At 42.8% G+C, this 23,602-nt stretch overlaps 1 protein-coding gene across 1 annotated transcript in view; it reads right to left on the minus strand.

Moving 5' to 3' along the window:
• Nucleotides 1-4,955: 4,955 nt before the first annotated feature.
• The window catches only part of kaznb (kazrin, periplakin interacting protein b), a 61,327-nt gene continuing 42,680 nt past the window's right edge, over nt 4,956-23,602 (minus strand). The window contains exons 3-8 of the mRNA XM_076110945.1: nt 11,267-11,458; nt 8,788-8,924; nt 7,763-7,933; nt 6,296-6,476; nt 5,983-6,116; nt 4,956-5,126 (exon numbers count right to left, since the gene is read on the minus strand). Coding sequence (XP_075967060.1) covers nt 4,956-5,126; nt 5,983-6,116; nt 6,296-6,476; nt 7,763-7,933; nt 8,788-8,924; nt 11,267-11,458 — 986 coding nt within the window. The remainder of the gene's footprint in view (nt 5,127-5,982; nt 6,117-6,295; nt 6,477-7,762; nt 7,934-8,787; nt 8,925-11,266; nt 11,459-23,602) is intronic.

The raw sequence follows: 23,602 nt of genomic DNA on the forward strand, positions 1-23,602 counted from the left end.
GAAACCTCCAGGAAGATAAATATATGAATCTATGTAAACAGAAACATTTCACTAATTAACTGCTGAAATGATACCTTGCCTGATCTTCTCATCGCCACCCTCTCCTCGGCAAAGCGCTTAACAGCCACAGGCGAAGAGGAACCGATAACTTCACTTCCCTGCTCTGCACTGCTGTGAATACAAGGAATAGACATATTCATTTATGTGCACGATGTTTAAATTTAATCCTTAGATAATTACATTCATTTTCAAAGGCAACAAAATAACTGGCAAAGTTATATTTTTATATCATAGAACAAAATTACTTGTTGCTTTAAGAGTATGATAGAATAGAAAAGTATGCAACAAGAGTTGAAGGGTTTTTTAATCTACCTGTGAGGGACGGCGAGTGATTTCATCTCTTCGTACAGGTGCCGATGCAGCATGTGTTTGTTGCTGGGGATCCCCAGGGCTTTGGCCATGACGTCTGTGTCAAAGGACGGGTCCAGAGCCATCACAGCTCCATGAATCCCTTTACCCGGAAGATTGTCTGCAAACTCCTGGTGAGAACATGGAGAACAAATATGCGGACTTCAGACTTTATCTGCAGTCCTGTCAAAAGTCATATTGGTATAAAAGTCAAATTTAACAGTAATTAAAGGCAAACCACATTCATAGTGGCGTTTTAGTTTCTAGTTCTACAATTCCACCAAAAATAAGCATGTTAAAATAAGAAGAAGGTAAACTATTATTCATTTCCAATGCAGAAAAAACACTTGTATGGTATTTTCTTAAGTGATTTTTGTCTGTATTCTTTCAGCAGTGGCGAGGCACTATTTTAAACTAAATTTCAATCGTCACATACATACAGGAAATTTGACCCCTGCATTTAACCCATCCGAAGCATGTCTCACTCAAGGACGCTAAGACATGCGCACAGGAGGAGCCAGAGATCAAAACTCCAACCTTGTGATTGAAGGATAATTTGCTCTACCCCCTGAACCACATCCGCCCCAATTATTGAGGGAATCCTAGAATCTAGTAATTAGTATCTGGTGGAAATCTGCCCTTCATATCTCCCGAGCAAAGGGGAATACCGTCACTGACCTCCCACCCACCTTGAGGTCTATGTCTCTGATCCACTTCATTACTCTGTGACATGTCCAAACAATGGGGTCCCGGTCTTGGTGCTCACATTTTGCCCGCTGTGCCTGAAGGGTCTGTGAAAACACAACACAGAGATAAGTGCGCAAGCATTCATGTGGCAAGAACCAATGAAAACACAGAGAGAGGTCAGGGAAAGGTGATGGCCTGCTCAAGCTATGGTGGATAATTATGGAAATCACATGCAGTTTTGTGATTGTAGTTGAGTTAAACGTTATGCAGTGGTTGAGGAACAGCAATACGTTCCTTTTCATATGGTCTCATGTAAATGTTGATCTTTAATCTTACCTCTTTATCAAAACTGAGTATCTGCAAGAGCTGTATTGCCAGGAGCAGACTGGTCTGGTGGAACTGGTCGCTGATGTTAAGGAATCTCTCCAGGTCTCTCCGGCTCAGAGAGTTCAGCACTCGCCCGTCCACTAGATGAGTCTGGAAGGTCTGCGAGTACTGAGGCAGCCCCACGTCACTCAGCCATGATGTCGCAACCCAGTGATGGTCCATCTCGGATGCTTTCGATAGTCTAGAAGATGATTAGACAACACCGATGAGCAGTGGTCGAAGATTTCAGATAATTTACTCAGGTATGAGTAGAAATACGACACAGTGAAAATACCCCATTGCAAGTTGAATTCCTGAATTTAAAATAGTACTAAAAAGTATGCAGGCATTATGAGCTAAATGTACATACAGTGTCAGAAAGAAGTGCTAATAATGCATAAAAATTGTTTATGAATAAAATATTTTATTATTGGTTTATTACTACTGATGCATTTTACTGTTGTAGCTGGTCCAGGTCGAGACGATTTAAACTATTTTATGCACTGTTGTTGTGTGGCTTAATTTTCTTTAAATCTGAATCTGCAAAGTAACCAGTAACTAAAGCTGTGAAATAAATGTAGTGGAGCAAATAGTATCCTCTGGATTGTAGTCGAGTAGAAGTATGAAGTAACAATGAAAGGGAAACACTCGAGGGCAAATACCTCAAATTTGTATTTCATTGCAGTACTTGAGTTCTAAATGTACTTACTCTACCCTTCTGCTGCTGATAACCAATATTAAACTTCAGTGTTTTGTTAGCTGCTGCTCACCCTTGGTCCCCTTCAGCTCTCCTATAATCCTCAATGGCCAGTCTCAGTTTCCTGTGATGAATGGGGTTATTGACACCCAAACCCAGCTCCAAATCCTCATCTGTCAGGCCTAGCAGGACCTAATGTACAGAAATCCAGTTATTAATCAAAAGCAGCATCTTACCCCACTCTCAAGCACCACAGCCACTTATACCAAAGGTGTACCTTGCCACTTTTGACGTTTTCAGAGCAGGCTCGGATATACATGGGCATTCCCATGACAACCTCCAGCCAGGCCTGCACTGCACCTGCCCTCCACAGCGACATGCATGTGTTTCGAGTGAGCTCCGCCTGCTGGAGGCGGTCCAGCTGCTCCTCGCCATCAGACAGGCTCTGCTGTGTGAGGCTGTCAGAGTCTGGATTGTTCAGGAGAAGTTAAGGTGCGGCATACAGGGTCAGAGGGATATGGAAATCAAGAAAAGTGACTCATCTGGAGAAAGGTTAACATCAAAATCAGAGGGCATTCACATTAGAAATACACAGAATCTTTTTCATATATCAACAACTGAAATTTGGTCAAAAAAGTAATTGAAATTGCACCAATTGGCCACTAGATAGAGCCAAACAATTAATTGTAGCTCCACGTCCTATGTCTTTGGATGAACTGTATTGTATATGGAATTAGTTTCCCAGGATTATACATTTTTTTAAATAAAAACTACACAATTGAGTCAATCTAAACCTATAACTCAGAAGAAAAACAATCCATTTCTTTATTTCATGAGAGTGTAGGAGTCCAGTGAGTTCAAAGAACTACAGTCCCGAGTTTAGTAAAGTTGTTAAAATACTTCAGCAACTATCTGATGATTATGACGGGACTAAAGACCATTAGGATAATGTATTAGAGACACAGGGATTATTCATAGAACTTCATGCAGGAAAACACTGATTCATACTGAACAAACAAATCCAGGATGAACGCTGCGTGTTTACCTGATTCGTCTCCACATGCTGACAAAAACGCTGCATGCAAAGTCCACCATCTCTTTCTCGAAAGAGTTTCCACAAGAAAATGACACAAACTTGAATTTTTCCAATGGACCTGAGTGATATGAATAATCCCCAGAGTGCAGAAACAGACAGCTGGTAATCACAGATGAGGAGTTACTCACTGGCAGGAGAGAGTTGCCATTAGAAATGGCAGGAGGAGAGGGAGAGACACGTTAGACTGGGACACAATAACAAGATTACTCACGGAACAGAAAACTGCCACATAGGATGTATTCAGTTACTAGTTTTATTTTTAAAATAAGATTTCATTTCAATTATAATTCATTTTTGAAAATGCTAAACGCCTCCTCAACATCTGGCTGCAACAGCTGCAGCAGATAAATATTTGAAGTTACCTCTTCTTTGTATTTTTTCTTTTTAAATAAAATACTTCAATAGATTTACTCTTTTATGCAACATTTCCTAAATTACAAAGCATTTATTATAGAATTATTAGAGCCACATTTGCAAGAAATGAGGAGGGATTCTACACAAAGCAAAACAAAAACAGTCAAAAAAAAAAAAAAAAGGGGATGCATTCACAATGCAAGGAAGATCACTTGGTAAAGGGAAAAGGTAACACAGGAGCAACACAGGATTATGGAGAATATTAATTTGATTGGCAATGAATGGACATCTAATCAGAGCAGCAAAGAGGGATCATGCAGGTGTTTAATGGGCATTCCTTCGTCTCATACTGGCACGTTAGATAGCTCTCGGTAAGAAGTGAGTCAGACATAAACAATGTTACGAGGCTAGTGCTAACAGTGACAGAATGATACGCAGACTTTCTAGAGATGAGTGTTTCCCCTTTGGCACTTGCGCATAGTTTCGACAGCAGATGACAGGTGTGTGACGCATCACTGTTATTCTTTTGTTTGTGTTTTCAGGTACGTGCAATTACATGTTAAGGAAGACTGACTTTACAACTCTTGTTGGCCAGTCGTTGATTATTGTAACTGATAATATGATATTGAGCATAAACGGATGAGGAAACTTCATGAAAAAAAAGTCTCTGCTGCCCACATTGTGATATGTTTATACATTAGCCAGCATTTATAAATTGAACCTGATGGCAAACTTACACCAGCAATATCTCTGAAACAAAGTACTACTTTCCATTCCAACAAGCAATTTGAAAAAACAGAATTTTGGCCAATTATTAAACTCCAAAAGATAAATTTATTTTAAAGCCATTCAGGCTAAGTAAGATTGGGAATAAGAAGAAACTTAGAAATCAATGTTGCAAAGCATGATAAAAGCAACTGTAAAGTAACAAAAGCCAAATGATATTTACAGTAAAAACACTAGTTTCACAATAACTCCTATTTACATATGAACAGCGGTCCTTCAAGTCTCCAGTTATAAAAAAACATAAAACATTAAGACATTTGGAAGATAATACAGCATAAACATGGCTACACATAATAATAACCCCATGTATATATTTATATGCATGTAAACATATATACATATGCATACATGAACATCTATAAATATATATCTAATTTACAAACATAAAATTTAAGGGTAATATTCTGTACATTTATGGGGATAGCAGTCTCTTTTAGGCATTTCTTTTAAAATTCACCCCCTCCAGACAAACCCACACACAAAACACTCTTTACACACAGTTAAAGCCAGGTGAATATCCAAACACATTTACCACTCACACGCAGGCTCACACACTCAGTATCACCAGTCAGCATCCTCCTCTATGTAATAATCAGGGGTGGCTGTACCATCAAACAGGCCGGGGTCCAGTGACTTGCGTTGCTTGCCTCGAGCGAACACCCGCGACAGGGATCCCAGAGTCATCTTCTCCTTCTTCTTCTTACGCTTCTGGTCCTCCAGGTCCTCCATGGACTGAACAGAGAAGAGGAGACAGGAAGCTTGGGTTTGTCATCCCATACAGCTGAGTCAAAGCAGTAGCTCAGCATTTTGGGAAATATGCTTATTCACTTTCTTTAGAGTAAGATTGGTTAGCTTAGCTTAGCACAAAGACTGGAAAAGAGACTAAATGACTCTCTGAGTTGCTTGTAGTTGTTTAGTGTCTCTTTGAACTTGCTTGACTGACTTTCTAACAAGATGTGTTGTCATTTCATGCAGAGGTTCTGGTCCGATAGGCCATAGGCCTGCACCTGGTAGGCCCATTCAGCAATCCCTCAACTTTACCAAGAAGCCAACTATCTATCACCTTGTTACTCTGTTAGGGTGGGCACCAAGAGGGGCCAGTGCCACCCCTGGCCAACTTCTGGCTCAGCCCCTGACCTAAAGATCACAGATTTATGAATTGTAAACAAAAACAAAAGTGTATTAACGGGGGTTATGTGCCGAACTACTTCTTGGCCTGGCAGAGTAACTTCCTGGAATCTCGACTGGTTGCCTGACACCAGGACGTTCCTGCTCCAAGCAAATAATTAGTCCAGCACATAAACGCCTGTACCCCCTGTCTTTATGCTAAGCTAACTGGCTGCAGCTTCTTCCTTAGCGAGACAGCAAATAAGCATATTTCCTAAAATGTCAAACTATTGCTTTAAAGTTACTTAAATGCAAAATAACATCATCATCACCACCACCACCAAGCAGGCAGGCTGACACCCAGCAGGCTGACAGAAAAGAGAGACAGACACAAACAGGAGAAGACAAGAAGAGTAAGGAGGTACTTTTAGAAAAGTGTGGAGGTGTGATTACTTGGTCGAGGAGGCCAGGCAGCTCTTACATTGCAGAGGGAGTGGGTCCGGTGACGAGGTGAGTTGATGTCGCTGGGCGTGGACGAGCGGTCTCCATCGGCTGCAGAGGCGTCTGAGATGACAGACGGCTGGCGAGAGTGGCAGGGGCTGATCCTGACCACAGCTGGATGTGCCACACACACGCACACACATGTGCACACGTACATGTATTTACACATGTTGAAAAATACCCAGTTAGTATGAGAAACCTCCAGGAAACACTGTTAGTATGTTTAGTCTGTAAAAGCAACACCAAGCAGCACCGAGACTGAGAAGCAAAGCAGATACAGTAAGAGAGCTTACCCTGTCTGTCCGTGGTGTGTCCGTGGTAGAGGGTCTGCTGGCTCTGACGAATGGCGGCAGTGAGCGGCAGGTCGGCCTGCATCACCCACTCCTGACTGCCGTTCATCACGGGCTCTGTAGGCATGGCCAACGAGTGGCGCTTCGGCACGTCTTTTGTCAAGGTGGCCAGAGACTGCTTCGCCTGGGAAAGAAAAGAGAAAGAGAAACTGAGCATGACCTGAAAGTAAAACAAACTTGCTCACACTTAATTTCTATGCTTTTTGTTTGCGTTTTCCGTGTCATAGTCTGTATATCTTCATATCTGTTATGCATTATGTAAAACACTTGAAATGTGCCATATAAATAAACATGTCTTGTACATAAACTCATGAGCACTGTATGCATGCTTGAATGTGTGCATCTACACACACATGTACACAACAATAGCTACACTACACAACTAATTGTGGAACTTGGTAGCTAAATGAAAGACTAGTGGTATTCTATGTTTACTTATTGTCAACAAATCCCATGAAAAGACCAAAACCAACAATCAACTGATCTTAAATATATCTTATTCCCCTGTGCAACAGAGCGCCACTGTTTTCCAAAACCTATTAAACTGGCCAACATGTTCCTCTATTATTTGCACAGTACTTTATTTTGAGTCAATCAAAACATTCACCGTCCTATTGCTCTAAATATTCACTAAAGCAACAAATGTGTATTAATCTGTTGCTGAAGTTTCATACATCATCTACTCCTGGTTGAGCACTGTTTGCTAAAAACTACAATGCACGGCTGTATTAGGATATTATTTAGAACGGCAGCTTTACCCTTTGAAGTTAGCCAACAGGCAATATTCTAATAAAGACTGTCCATTTCTGTGCCAAAACTATACATGTTTGATGTTTTCCACAGGATTGTATTACTGGAAGCCTATAAAAAGGCATTTAATGGGCAACCACTTGCGGTAAGGGAAACAGTTGGCAACAACCGGATTTTAAATAGAAAGAGAAGAGGAGAAAAAAGAAAGGTATAAATATACAGTATTTTGTGGCTTTGGTGCTTGCTTGCTTGACAGCGATGCAGCTCTTGCACTGATGTACCAACACAACTGATCTGTGATGCAGCTTGATCTGAGGATCTGTGGGTGGTTATGACTCGCCGAGGGAGGAGAGAGATTAATGACACACAGACTGACAACTGTATACCTCCGAGGCACCGACGCGGCAACACAGAAAAAAAGAGGCATGAATTTCTTCCTCAGCCTGGAGAAAGAATTAATGCTTTGAGAGAGGAAAGGGATGAGGATGGCAGAGCAGCTTACTGCATGTGTTTGATATGAACACAGCGGCGGGATTGCAAACCCATACCTTGTTTGCATGTATGCCATAAGCACCAGATAATGATGCTAATGTGACACTTTTGTGCTTGACTTACTAATTCAAGAAAGTTGTGACTGTGTTTACGTGCAGGGTGACTCACCATGGTGAGCTCGGCCTCCAGCTCTTTGACCCTGTTCTCCTTCATGTCCATCTGAGAACGCAGGATGTTGGCCTGTTCTGTGGCTTCTTTGGTCTGCCTCCTCAGGTCCCACTTCTCCCTCTCCAGCATGTCCTTCTCCTTTGCCAGGACTTTCACTGCATCCTCACTCTCCTGAAGATCACACACACACACACACACACATGCACAAAGACACGGTTAATCCTCGCCAAGCTCACTTTGAACGATCAATGGAGCCCGACATTTGAGTCAAGGAGCATATCAGAGCTACATTCTATGTTATAACCTATTTCTAAACTTGTATTTAAAAAAAAAGGGATACATAATGACACCGTAGAGATAAATGATTTTAATAATCACAGTAACAAATCTGATATATATTGAAATATATATGTATAATGATATAGTATATAGGCCAACAGACCTTTTTTCTACATCACATGAATAAACGTTTATTATTGTGATCAAGATGTCAAACTATATACAATATGTCCCCCTATTTAACATTTATGAGCAATATATAAACATTTAATGAAGGTTTTATAACACACTATAATGTGTTCATGCACAGATATAAAGTTATTTTTAAGTGTTTACAAATGTACAGTCTTTGTGAACAATTATAACTTCTCCTACGAAGACATATTTTATTATATTACAACTGTGTTTTACTATATATTCATTCATTGTTAGTTTATGCAGCAGCCTCCACTTATGGGTGACCACAGGAGGAGTTATAGTTGTTGACAATTACATTAATAAACAATTATATCTGCTTACAACTACAATATAGTTTGTTATAAACCATGTATCAAGCGCTTACATAAGGTTTATGCTTTAAAGAAGGACTTTAAGTAAAGTGTTACCACACCGACATTTTACAGCTAAAATGATACAAATAAATTTGTCAGTGGCAAAAGACACTGTCTTGGGCTTTTCGGCACTGACATGTCTAGTTATATATACACAATGAGCTAATGCTGATAAATGGGCAGGGCCGCTGTCACCTTTCGGTGTTGGTCGTAGTTGCGTATGAATTCTCGCAGCTGGTCGTCTCTGCTCTCCAGTGTTGCATACAGCTGCTGCATCTGACTCACCAAGTCGGCCTTCTCCACTTTTAGACGCTTACGGTCAGCTTTCATGGCTGCAACACAGAGACCAACACATTCACACACTGAGCATCACATACAGGTGTAAATCAAGGATCATTTTAACAGCCAATTTGACTGTCAAACAAATGTGTCAGTGAGATTTGTAAATCAGAAACAACTTTGCAATTGCAGAAGGGAACCACCAGGTGACACTGTGCCTTCTGTTAATGAGGGGCTGCAGCTTTCTTTTCTTCTATTTTTTGTTTTGTTTTAGATAAGATGATGAAATCATCCCAAACGATAATTGGCACAGTAGCACGTATTCATTCATACATTTAACTGTTTCGGCTGGCATGTGGAGACTGTTGGCTCATCCCGGAGAAGACCAATTGGATCTGATTTCTTTCAACTTTCAGAGAAAACTCAACAGCCATGATGCAACCGGTGGGGCTCTTTGCAAGCAATACTAATAACATTGTTCCCTGGAGAGTTTGTGAGACAAGACTGGAACCTGTACTTTACATAACTGCACACATGTGTCATTCAGGAGGCATTCCTCCTGACAACGGTTTAGTCTCTTCATATTTTACACTCAACATTCAAACCTGTTTTTCTGCCGTTACACAACACAGTTTACGAGCTTGCATTTTACCACCTGGGACTCAGAGCAGGGGCGAGAACCATGCAAAGCAATACTGTCGAACTAAACTAAATCCACGATTGCCTTTTTGGTTTCTTCTTCTATTTTTGTGACAAGAAATGATCCTAAATGTGGGACGGACTGTTTTTACTCCCTGGGTTTCATTATGGTTGGATTTGTTTTCAATCAAAAAAATGAATGCTGTATTCTAGTCTACATTAACGCCACATTAATATTTCAGAGCAAAGCTTCTATTGCATGATTGATGGGAGTTCATTAAAATGAGGTGAACCTGGTGTGTTCTTGGCTGCTCATCACCCATTTCTGAGACATACCGATGTCAAAACATAAGCACATATACAGTATCTCTTGTCCACACTTACAACAAATAAGATGTTAACACAAAATATCATGTTTCTCTTCTGGAAGATTGCACACTGTTGTCATTTCAGTGCACACGTTTGAGACCTTTGGCACATGCATGACAAAACAGATGAACCCTAAAATAGATTGTAAAGACATTGTCCTCGTCTTTTTTATTGCCACAACTTTTTGTTTACTGATAGTAAAGAACATGGACTGAACCACCTTAACTGTGTACATCTAGGATGATGAAATATAAATGTGTTACAGAGAATTATTCTTTATTTAATGTATCTTATAAGCAAAGATCTTTATGTGTCTACATGAGCCAATGCATCTTATTTTATACTATGACACAGATTTTGACTCATTGCTGAGTTGAGCTCTGTTGCTTATTGTATATTTTAATATGGATCTTATGTGATGTAAGGTGACCTTGAGTGCCATGAAAGACGCCATGAAATAAATGTTTTATTATTACTATTATTGGTATTTTACTACTCAATGTCGAAACTGGAAGCAATGTCAGTCTGGAGGAAGACAAGTGGGTTCGTAATGGATTGTAAAATTAGCTTCATTTTATTTTTATAGTGTTCTTTTTTACCGGGAGCAAGCACTACTGTCTTGAGTAAGATAACAATGATGGATGATGCACAAATACTGAGTTGGCTGTTCACATACAGTCAGAAAATCCACTGGGGCATGTGTTTGATTTGCTAAATAGAAATATGTTAGCCTTAAATTATATAATGAATATAATGTTCATTAAATGATTCATCCTTGTTTGTTGTACATAAATAAACAATCATATGTTGAACAAAATACTTCAAAACAATGATTCTGATCTTGTTAGCGTTCTGGCCAACTAACTTAAAGGAAGCACACTTAATGGCCATATCTGCTATCCTTGACATCAAGGGTAAGAAGTGTAACATATCCCTTCGAGAATGTATAGAATTCAATATGAAACATTTAAGTTTAACCAGTTATTTGCAGAAATATGCCGTCAGGATAAACATTTGGCTTGTAGTGTTTTTCCCTTTCTTTTACTATTTGGCAAATCATTTCTTTAAATACATTTGTGATTTGATGATTGTGTTATTGTTAGAATATGTTTCTTCTGGTTTTGTATTGTATATGTACATGTTTTTTTCGAATCCCTGTATCATGACACAGAAATAAAAACTAATTGCAGAAACTGACTCATTATTTTCTTTGGTGAGATAAAGTGGGTTGTATTACAACACAATCTGGCTTGAAGGAACTCGAAAAGATGAAACATCCTACTAACAGCATGGACAGCTGTATTTGCTGCATATTTGAGGTAGCTGTTCCCAGAAGGGACTCTGGGGGATTAGGTGAGACAAAAAGACGCCTGTGTTGGCTCCTGACCTTGTAAGGCCTCCTTGGCACGGTCCAGCTCCTGCTCCTTGTCACCCAGCTGCACTCGGAGCTCTGTGGCTGAGAGCAGATTGGCAGAGCAGCCTCCCTGGGTCTCCTCCAGGTCTTTACTCAACATGTCCTTCATTTGCCTCAGCAGGTGGACCTCCTCTTGAAGCTGGACCACCTCCTCACGCAACAACACTGAGGGAGAAAGAGCGAGAGAGAGAGAGAGTTTGGGAATTTAGAGTGTGCAGAAGAGGAATGAAGAAACTGCGAGTGCAGGATTGAGAATATGAAATCACGAGAGAGGAGAAACTAAGAAGAAGCAAAAGAAAGACTGAGGGAGAAGAAAAGAGATAGGACGAAAATAGAGAACTAAATGTATAAGCAGCATAAAATGAAGGAAGTCGTATTGGACAGTAGGAATTAAAAAAAGAGGGTGTGATTATGTAGCACATCATAGAATATGCCCTCAAATCAACATAGGAAACCCCTCAAGACTCACAGCTCCCCCTCAGCTGTGGCCACAGGGGTTTAAGAAGTGAGAGTGAGAGTGACAGACTCAGGTAAGTGAGAGACAGCAGTCTGATAAGATTTAATAAAATATCAGCGACACACACTCGAGGCGTGCTCCTCAGTGCTGTTTTCCATCCGCTGTGAAACGCCTCTCAACCCTCAGCGAAAACAAACAGGAGCAAGAAACTCAGGAGAGGACACAGCAAACTGAGGAGGGAACGAACGGACAGGAGCTGGTGGACATGTTTGCTGAGCAGCAGAGACAGAAAAGATGAAATAGATAAGAAGAGGTTTTTCTTGGGCTGAATTTTAGTCCAGTGAGGGAAGTCCATACCAGCAACAGAGGAACAATATGTTATAATGATTTATATTGTACACATAAGGGCACACGGTTTGTTACAGAAGAATGGACTCTTTTTACAGAGACAAATGACATATCACAGCCAAAACATTCAACTTCACTGTAAAATCTACAGCCTGATGATAAATGCTTAATTCAACGCCAAAAAATGTTATGACACCTTAATACCATACAAGATGGGAGAGCACAACAGAGAAAGGTTGCAATGTGGATAATGCAGATACAATTTAGTAGTGGATCAGCAGAACATTTACTATTTTGATTAACAATTATTGAAGTAATTTATTAACTTCTACAAATATGCAGATTTGCTTCTTCTCTACATGGCTACAAATGCAATATCTTCAAGTTTTGGATAATTTCTCGGACAAAATGAGAAATTTGAGATCAGCAACTTGTGATTAGCATAAAACTTAAAACTCTCGGGATCACCAAAGTCACCAAGACAATGAATGTTTGGACCACATTGCAAAATGCACAACGGACCACCTCAATCAGTAAGCTTCATCCTCTGGGGGATCATGAATGTCTGCAGAAGACTTCACTGCAATCCATCCACTTGTGTACATCCTTGGACACAAGTTGTGGAACCAACCGACCTTCAAACATTATGCCATGACTATATGGAAGGCTGCTTGCGTGGCTGAAAAATATAACGAGTAAAAAAAGTAGTCTGTGCCCTTAATTGTATGCAGATCCCTACAAGACTCCATGTAAAATCATGTAAAATTCAAGAGCAAGCGTGTATGCAACAAAGTGTGTAAGTGTGTGTGTTTGTGTGCACGTTTGTGACTCGGAGAAAAGAAAGAAGGTCTCTGCAGGCCTGCAGCCAGACCTCGTGGGGCTGCAGCACTCCGATAAGAGAGGAAGGGACAGTGCATCGGTCTCTGTCGACTCAGGACTATGGAATCACACCGGGCAGCTCTGTGCTGCATGTGACAAAAATAGTTTGTTTCCCTGAGAGAGCAATCGTTTAAAGCAGACTAAATCCGCTTATTCATCTGCTTACCTACAGGCTTTCCTATATTTGTCGCAGGAAGCCCAGCTGCTGCTTTTTATGGCACTGGACAGAAGTGTGCATTTTCTAGGTGCTTTATTGTGTTTGGCTTAATCTGCAACTCTAAACAGGCTGTTTAAATTATCAGCTGCTCTTGCTGTGATGTGAAGGTTGACCTGCTCTTGTCGTTGGCGGGAACAGCATTTGTGTTGAGCAGAGAATTGATGAGTCTTTTCCTCTTTTTTCACTTGCTTAAGTATAAGTATAATCACATATACAACATTGGCTTGTGTGACATTATCTACTTTAGGTCAATTTAAAACTGTGTTATAATTGTGTCTTGAGGAGTCTTTACGATAGATTTGGTGAGAAATGTGTCTAATTTGCAAATAAATCAGTTGCATAATTCTCCCAAATCCAATTTTGCATTAATTTCCAGCCTCATCCCCTCATTCACTAATATACACCGACCCACAAACATACACACATACGTAGGTATAGAAAAACACACAATCTCTTCTAATGGATTCTTGCTCGTCGAATTGTGTGTAAAATCAGGGCAAAGAAAACTTCTAGAGATCTTTCAATCCTCCCTGAATTTTTGGCCATATTACCTTTAAGAAATGTGTGAAGGGACTCACAGAAAAGCTGCTTCATTGCACACTGACTTGCGTTAAAGCTACACCGATATGGCACAGACACAAATCATCTACCAATAGATAACGTGCCTCCACATGCACTGTTTCATGCAATCTAAAAGGCTATTTAAATTGACAGGAGTCATATAAACGGGACACTGCAGTCTATATTCTGTTTTCATCTGGGCTCTCTCAGCTCAGACCCTGGAGTGGTTGTGCAGTGAGCCTGGTCAAGCTATTAAGAGTCCTTCTACAAAAGGCGAGAAGCCCACTCTTCTTCGTATTCAGCTGTGGCCCATTCTATTAATTTCTCATCCAAGCCTGATTAAAGTGTCCATCACAGCCAGTGAGGTCTAGGCCATCACTCCCAGTCCCTTTCCCTACACATAGCAGAGCCTTCACAAGCCAGCGTAGACACACACACACACACACACACACACACACACACACACACAGAGAAAGAGCTGTGGACGGGTGTGTAGTGGCTGTTGGCTCATGATTAGGCCTGAAAGAAAGCAGAGGCATCGCTCTCTGCTTGGCAAAGGGAAAGAGGGACATGGAAATGTGTGGATTGGCGGTCAAAGACCAGAACTAGCCTCCTCTGAAGCGTATGCAGGATTAAAGTTAAGCTATTTATATACATGATTGATCAAAGATGCTTAATGTGAGCTGTGTTGGAATATTGAGTTTGGATGAGAAGTTAAATTGAAAGTTTTTGTTCTTGTTGCAAAAACTCTATCCTTAAAATGTCAAAAGCAGTTTCAGACTAACTATTCTCACTGCATCTGAATTGCTTGGCTCTCATCATACATCAAACACTTTCCAATCAGGCAACTTTACAGAAAGTGAACTGACGTGCAGTTGGCGAGCTTCATTCATCGTTTGCCTGATCTGAACCAGATACATTGCTTCCTTGATTCAGTTTATTATTGTGAGCTTCTTTTGAAAATGAGGGCCTTCAGTCTCATTTCAGCTTTTAAACGGGTTAAAGGGTCAGTTCACCCAATAACAAAAGAATATTTGTTGATATAATGTACTGTCTTACTATTCTCTCTGCAAGTCTCTGTGTCTGAGATGTCTTTCACCCCAGTAAGATCGGGGTGAATGGAATTCTATTTGTGCTTCCCAAAGCACTGAATCATTGTAGGGCTGCAGCTCAGGATTTTTATTTATTGATAATGTGCCAATTAAGATCACAGTAAATCCAATTGTTGAACAGTCTATAAAATGTCGGAAAATAGTGAAAATAGGTAATAGTGGCTTTATCCAACCATCAGTCCAAAACCCCAAAATATCCAGTCTACAATGACAGAGAAAAGCAGTAAAAGCAGTAAAATAGACTACCTCTTTTATGTATACATGTATATTTGAATAAAAATGACTAAAACAACTAATCGTAATTACTTGCAAGTTATTTTTGTGTTGATAGACTAATTTAATATTTGACAAATTGTCCAAGCTCTGAAAAGTTTCATTCAAAAAGCGTCAACAGTAAAGCTCTATCCATAAACAGTGTCCCTATTACTCTGGATAGTCTACAGACCTCACTGTCAACAGTCTGTATGGCCATTTGGCAGTATCACAGGCCAAAGAAACTATAATTACTATTATGGGTTCGCTGTTGCAGTCAAGCGAATGACATCAGCTGACAGGAAGTAAACATGGACCCAAGCCGTTGCCTAGCAATGCCATTCCATTGAAACAGACTACAAAGAGTAGATGCAGTGGAAACTGTTGACATGGCGGTTTGTGGATTATTCAGAATAACATTGTGATAAAAAAAAAATGGCTGTTTAATTGTTGAAATATACAGTAACATTTCTCATGCTGCGAGTGTCACAAACAGCAGAATTCTCAGAACCACATAACTTAAAACCTGGACAAGCAAAACTAAAACTGTTTGCATGGCTTGATGCCTCCACAGGGTAAGTGAGAAAATACATGTATTTACTACAATTACAACATAATAACAAACACTGATTCAATGGACCAGAGTCCAAAGCAAAAACATGAAGATACTATAGGGGTAATATAACATTGAGAGGGGTGTCAAATATCTCCAAAGTGACAGCAGCCAACTATTCTGCCCTGAGGAGTTACGATGTGCGTGGCTGTCACTTTTCCACCTCGGCCTCCCTGACAATTCAAATCCGTGTAATTTTAGTGAGTACAGTGATTCCGCTCAGCCATTTCCACGCAACACAAAGCCAGAGGCGATGCTGTCTTTCCCTCTCTCAGGTACAGTAACTGATAGTGTGATAACAAGGTCATACACTATTTTTGAAACTTTACGACTGTATGTAGACATACAGCGCTGCAATAACAATATTTTTAATAGAAGTCTCCTGTGAACAGCCAAAGCATATTAAAACTGTCTTGGAGGAGTTTCAAGAGCAAGAAACAAATCTTCAACCTGGTTCTGTTACCTTGAAATACCTGCTGAAATTTCTTGGCTGTGTAATAACAATAATAAACACCTTTTTTTAAACAGGTGCTTTAACCCTTACATTTGTCTTGCCGCAGTACAGACCTTGTAAACAAACAAACCCATTGACATACACTGCTGCTGTGTGACAGACAGGCCGAGGTAGGAAAGGAAGGCTGCTTGATCTGGTTTAACAGCTTTAGCTTCCATGGAGCAAAGATATTCACAGATCACTGCTCAAGATATGACTCTGAAAACTGCTTTTTAAATATAGTACAGGCTTGGGATTTGTTTTTAATTTCCTCAACTGACGTTTTCTCCTTCACACTTTTCACTGTTTTCCTCTTCCCTGCTGGCTCCTGTGGTATTGGTGCACAGCTGTAATATGCTATCTGTAAGGGGGAAGAGCGCTGGTGTGTGTGTGTGAGAGAGTGGAGTGTTCAGGGGGAATTGGAGCTTAAGGATGAAAACAGTAATGGCTCTCTACAGGAAATGCTACGATATTTTTTGCTGTAGCATTGCAGGGGTTGGAGCTAATACAGCAAGACATCAAAGCAACGCCATTTAATGTTGCATTTCTCACACAAATCACAATGCATCAAATAATTAAATCATCAAACATAGGAACACCAATCTCAAAGTTTTCTCGAAACAAAATTAGAAGCAACATGACAAATTTTCACTGGATGTAAAAAGCAGCAAGACAACAAAAGCTTTTCTGTAACTCGCTGATATGAGCATGAGTTGTTTCAAACAACAAGGAAAGTCTTTACAATTGTAACGGGTTGTATATGGACCCAAATGCAACACACAGGATTCCAGAGATCTTTGGCTTTTATTACTAACTTCAAATATAGCAGGCAGAGTTCAAACAGTGAACCTGGGTGCCAACTTCTTAGACTCTACCTGCAAGGGTAGGTCCTGGGTCGATAGCCACACCTTCTGACCAGCCTGGTAGATGGGGGCTTTGGAGCGCCGCCGGTTGGCCGCTGTGGAGTACCGGTTGGCTGATCGGACGAGCGCAACTCTGGCCTCGGTCCAGGTACGGCGGCAGCGGCGGACGAAGGCTTGGGCAGAGGGGCAGGAAACCTCTTTCTCCAGGGCCGAAAACAGTGGCGGTTGAAAACAGTAGGCGCACTGAAACGGGGACATTCCAGTGGCAGAGCTGGTCAGGGTGTTGTGGGCGTACTCCACCCACAGGAGCTGCTGGGACCAGGACGATGGATGCTTGGAGACCAAGCACCGTAGAGCCGTCTCCATCTCCTGGTTCTTGCGCTCAGTCTGGCCGTTAGATTGCGGGTGGTATCCAGATGACAGGCTGGCTGTGGCCCCGATGAGTGTGCAGAACTCCCTCCAGAACACGGATGTAAACTGAGGTCCCCGGTCAGAAACCACATCAGTGGGGAGACCATGGAGCCGGAAGACATGCAGCAGGACCAGCTCAGCAGTCTCTTTAGCCGAGGGGAGCTTGGGCAAGGGTACAAAGTGGACCATCTTGCTGAACCGATCTACCACTGTCAGGATGGTGGTATGTTTGTTGGACAGTGGTAGACTGGTAACAAAGTCCAAGGAGATGTGGGACCAGGGCCGATGGGGCACAGACAGAGGTTGCAGGAAACCAGCGGGAGCCTGGTGGGATGGCTTGTGCTGGTTGCAGACAGGACAGGCATTGACGAACTCCCGGGTGTCTTTCTCCAGAGTAGCCCACCAGAACATCTGCCGCAGAGCATCCCTGGTATGCTGGTATGTCGGACCTCAGGGTCTGAGGGACGAACAGGCGGTCAGGAGCTAGGACCGGGCTGGTCCTCCAGGGTGGCCTTGACTCTCTCCTCTACCTCCCAGGTGACTGAAGCAACCAAGACAGGGGCAGAAAGGATATTGTCATTGCAAGGGGTGGAATCACCCTTATCAACAAACTGGTGGGACAGGGCGTCAGGCTTGACGTTGCGGGTACCGGGCCGGTAACGGAGGGAAAAACAGGGACCATCTGGCTTGCCGAGAGTTCAGTCTCTTGGCAGACTGAATGTACTCGAGGTTCTTGTGATCAGTCCATACCAAAAAGGGCAGACTGGTCCCCTCAAGCCAGTGACGCCACTCCTCAATGGCCAGCTTAACAGCTAGCAGCTCTCGGTTACCAATGTCATAGTTCCTTTCAGCAGGTGAGAGCCGCCTAGAAAAGAAGGCACAGGGGTGGAGTTTCTGGTCGCTGGCAGCCTGCTGGGATAGGATGGCCCCCACCCCAACATCGGAGGCATCCACCTCCACAACGAACTGTCTCTCTGGGTCAGGGACTTGGAGGATAGGGGCAGAGGTAAACCGGGCCTTAAGGTTCTGGAAGGCCTCCTCAGCCGAGGGTGACCACTGGAACAGCACTTTGGATGAGGTAAGGGCCATGAGTGGGGCAGCCACGGTGCTATAGCCACGGATGAACCTCCGGTAGAAGTTAGCAAACCCCAGGAATCGTTGCAGCTGTTTACGTGAGTCAGGGACGGGCCAGGACGTAACAGCTGACACCTTGGCTGGATCCATCTGCACAATCCCCTGTCCCACGATGTACCCCAGGAAGGAGACAGATGAGGCGTGGAATTCACACTTCTCTGCCTTAACGAACAGAGAATTCTTTAGGAGGCGTTGAAGGACTGCTTGGACATGGTGAATGTGCTCCTCTTGGGACCTGGAGAAAATCAGAACGTCGTCAAGGTAGACGAACACCTGTTTGTTTAACATGTCTCTCAGCACATCATTCACCAGGGCCTGGAAGACAGCTGGGGCATTGGTGAGACCGAAGGGCATGACCAGGTATTCATAATGTCCAGTGGGGGTGTTGAAAGCCATCTTCCACTCGTCACCCTCTCGGATCCAGACCAAATCATAGGCGTTACGCAGGTCTAGCTTGGTGAAGATGGTAGCCCCCCGCAGCAACTCAAAGGCAGAAGAGATGAGTGGGAGTGGGTAGCGGTTCTTGATGGTAATGTCGTTGAGGCCCCTGTAGTCAATGCAAGGCCTCAGTGACTTGTCCTTTCCCACGAAGAAGAACCCCGCACCAGCAGGTGAAGAAGAGGGACGGCTGATCCCAGCAGCTAGAGAGGAATTTATGTATGCCTCCATGGTCTCTCTTTCAGGTGCAGATAAGGAATACAGGCGACCCCTGGGTGGAGTGGTACCTGGTTGCAGGTCAATGGCGCAATCGTAGGGGCGATGTGGAGGCAGAGATGAGGCCCTGACCTTACTGAATACCTCCCGATAGTCATGGTATTCAGTAGGCACCCCTGACAGGTCCAACGCAGAGCTGGAACAGACTGACTGCCGGGGTGCAGCAGCTTGTTTCAGGCAAATCAGGTGACAGGATGAGCTCCACCCCAGGATGGCTCCTGTGGCCCAGTCTATGTGGGGGTTATGGCGGCGGAGCCAGGAGTAACCCAGGATTAATAGCTGCTGGGGTGACCGCAGGATAAGAAACCGGATAGTCTCATGGTGGTTACCAGACAGAAGCATACGGATTGGCATGGTCTGGTGAGTCACTGTCCCCAGTAGGTGGCCATCCAGGGCGCTGGCAGGAATAGGGCATGGCAGAGGTACCCGGTTGATACCCAGCTGACGGTATCAAAGATGAGGACCACAGTACAGGCAAAGATTTCCCCGGCGGCGACGCTCACGCTCTTCTGGAGTGAGACTGGTGCGCCCCACCTGCATGGGTTCAACGCCCCCAGGTTGAGGCCCTGGGATGATGCTGGTAGCTGCTGGAGGACCTCGAGGCTGGGTGGAAGACTGGCGATCTGTCTCTCCCTTGCGTCGCTCCTGTCGCCTTGCCTGGATGCGTCTGTCCACTCGGGAAGTCAGTTCAATTAAGCCATCCAGGTTGGCAGGTAAATCAAAAGAAATCAGTTCATCTTTAATATACCCAGCGAGTCCAGCCAAAAAAACCTCACACTGTGCTGCCGAGTTCCAGTCGCTAATGCGTGGTCTCGTGCGAAACTCAATGGCATAGTCAGCAACTGTCCGGTCTCCCTGACGCAGTTCCATAAGTCCCCCGGTAGGATCAGGACCCTTGGAGACTGCCCCGAACACCTTGCGTAGCTCCGCAGAAAAAGCCAGGAACGAAGAGCAGGCTGGCGTGCGCCTCTCCCATTCAGTGGTGCCCCAGAGTCGTGCTCTGCCTGTCAGGTGGTTGATTGTGAACGCTACTTTAGCTTCCTCCGAGGCAAACGTGTAAGGCTGCAGGGAAAAAAGATGGAGCAGTTGGTGACGAATGGGTTGCAGCCCTCAGGTTCTCCAGCATAGCGCTCTGGGGTTCCCACACGGGGCTCGTGTGCTGGAGCAGGCGTCGGAGGGGCAGGAGGCGAAGCTGAGACTACATGCTGGGTCAGGGCTGCTGTTAGTTGTTGGACCTGAGCGGCTAACGCAGCCATAGCCTGCTCCTGTGCTGCTGCTGACTGACGTGTCTCAGTGGTGATGTTGGTCATCAGTGCCTCATGCTGCTGGAGAGCCCCCTCGATCCTCTCGAAACGGCTCACTGGTGCAGGGGTGTGTGCTGGGTCCATGACTGGCCAGATTGTAATGTAATGGGTTGTATATGGACCCAAATGCAACACACAGGATTCCAGAGATCTTTGGCTTTTATTACTAACTTCAAATATAGCAGGCAGAGTTCAAACAGGGTCAGGATCAGAAGGCTGGTGGGTTTACCGGGAGTCAGGCAAGGCGGGTAAAACAGGGGCAGGCAGGGTTTCCAGATACAGCAGGCAGAGTTAATCAAGATCAGGATCAGAAGGTGGGTGGGTTTACCGGGAGTCAGGCAAGGCGGGTAGAACAGGGGCAGGCAGGATCGGTAACAGGAGATCAGTCCGTGAGAGTGTGCTGGAGAGTCTGGCATAGAACCGAAGAACAATCTGGCAAATGTGTCTGGGAGGCAGGAGTCTATATAGGGGCTTGATTACTGATCAGAGGCAGGTGAGTGAACAGGTGAAGGGAATTTAGACTAATGAGGAGGGAGTGACTGACAATAAGAGTGAGGAGGGTGTGGAGCTGAACTGTGACAAAAATGATTCATCAAAGTCTCCCTTTAAGCCACCGAGAACGAACCAATTAGAAAACTAAAAACTTGTTTCCCAGGACAGCGGAATTTGGAAACATTATGTAAGTGAGTACCTGCAATGCAGGTAATCGTGTTGACTCAAACTGTCAGCCTCCTTGAAGGGAAGCGAGCCACCGCCGTGACTCTGTAATGACTTGTGAGCTAAATCACACAGTGACCACTTGAACTAACTAGCTCCTGCTTATGTTTACCTCAATGACACAATAAGTCACATTCTAACTCTACAATACTGTGACGTCACAACGAGAGTCTTTTAATCAAAATCTACTGGGAGTTTACATTAATGTAAGCTTTTATTTTGAGTCCTGCACAGATGGCTGGACAGAAAAACTCGAACAAAAATATACCAACAGCTGCAAAGAAAAGCTAGCTAAAGCTTACACTGTATAAGCTTTATAAATAAAATTCACTAATTGTTAATTAATCAAAATTCTGGTCAAATGACGACAAGCAACAGAGGCCAAGACAATCTTCTGTCTGCATGGTATATTGCAAATTAGGTTACCAATTACATCTGCAGGTCCATCACACTTTACCCGATGGGTGAAATGTGTATTAACTAATTAAGTGATGAAACGTATCAAGGTCAACATTAAACATTTTCTAATTCATTGCATGGGCCTACAGACATGCACTTATGAAATTAAGTGGACGAGGCAGAGATGAACAGCAAACCCGTTTCACTCCAAAGTCACATGTACACAGTTTGGAGAACACCAGAAGGCAAACCAAGAGTCTTTGGCATTATATATGTAATAGGTTATATTATCTATACAGTTATGAGCATATATTCATCATTATATTAGTGAAGTGTGTTCCCCTGTTGCTGGTGGATGATTTAAATTGCGTTTGTATGGACGTGCATGTGTCCGTGTATTTTTGAAAGCCATCTCTGCGCTGTATTATGAGAGAAGCATATGTCTGCTGAGCTCTGTCCTCCGCTGATTACAGCATAAAGATCAGTTGAGTTTTCTCTGGGAGAAGACATCAGTCTGCTTCAGCTCTTGATTAAACTCATTGTGCAAGTAACACTATATCCTTGACTGGCAGGAAAGATGGAGCGTGGATGGACTGAAATAAACTCTGCAAGTTGTGTATCGACGACGAGTGTGCAATAAGCCTCATCTTATTAATAATCTGTGCTGCTTTAGAGTGTTTCCGCATATGACATTCAGTCTGTCTCAAGAGAATTAAACTGCAGAGAAGAGAATATGTAATAATATAGTACGGATAGCACTTGTCACCACAAATCGTCTATTTAAAGGTACGCCTTGATGTCTCCAACCTTATCTTTTGTTTTTAGCCCTGCTAGCGGCGCGGCTCGATGGATGATAATGTCGATTTTAGTTGAAATATCTCAACAACTATTAGATAGGTTGAAATGTAACAACTTTGTAGATCCCCTTACCTTTAATCTTGGACCTCTAGCAGTTAAAAATTTCAGTTTATCTGCATAACTAGAAACACTGCTAATTAGAAAATGTTAGCATGCTCCAACGCTTGGCAATGAACACGGCAAACATTAAACCTGCTAAACATCAGCATGTTAGCGCCATCATTGTGAGCAATTTACCGTTCAAACATTTAGCTCAAAGCAGGGCTCCCGTACAGCCTGACAGAGCAGGGCCGTAAACTCTGGCTACAAAATCAGGAAGCCAAGCTGACAAAAAACAAAAAACAAAACTCTTGTACAACTAGTCCAAATTTTGTGAAACTGATAAGACTTAAAAGAAACATCCTATGATCCTTGAGCACTCTGTTTACAACTCGAGACAAAAGGACAGCCAAAATATCCCAAAAGTCCCAAAAGCATAAAATGAGCATGAAACCCAAATCTGACGGAAAGACAAGAAAGGAGGGAAAGCCGGAGAAAAGACTGCAACTGAGGCTTCACAAATAAACCCATTCATTCTGTCAGCAGCTACCTGCTGAGTCTCAAATCCCAGAGAGGCTGGGTGGGTGGGTAGCAGATGTAGGCTGCAGCGATTAGGGGCTTCTTTTAAATCATCGGCAGGCTTAAATTTAGCATCTTCATTGTTAATTTCTGCTACAGTCAAAGGAGGAACTTATGCGCTAGTCACTAGTGGAACAGAGGTTTTGGACCTGCTTGGGTTGTTGGGTGTATTTGACATGCTTAAACTTGTGTTTGATGTCATATACATTAATATTGTTATAACTATGATTATATTCATGTGTGTTGAAAATGTATATGAAAAATAAACAAATAAAATCCCCAAAAACTTTATATACAAAACTTTATCAAATATGTTATAATTACTAATTAGTCAAAAATGATGTGAAACATTTATCACA

Source organism: Anarhichas minor, unplaced genomic scaffold (assembly GCF_050575085.1).
Source record: "Anarhichas minor isolate MPS153535 unplaced genomic scaffold, ASM5057508v1 ptg000043l, whole genome shotgun sequence".
Classification (NCBI taxonomy): Eukaryota; Metazoa; Chordata; class Actinopteri; order Perciformes; family Anarhichadidae; genus Anarhichas; species Anarhichas minor.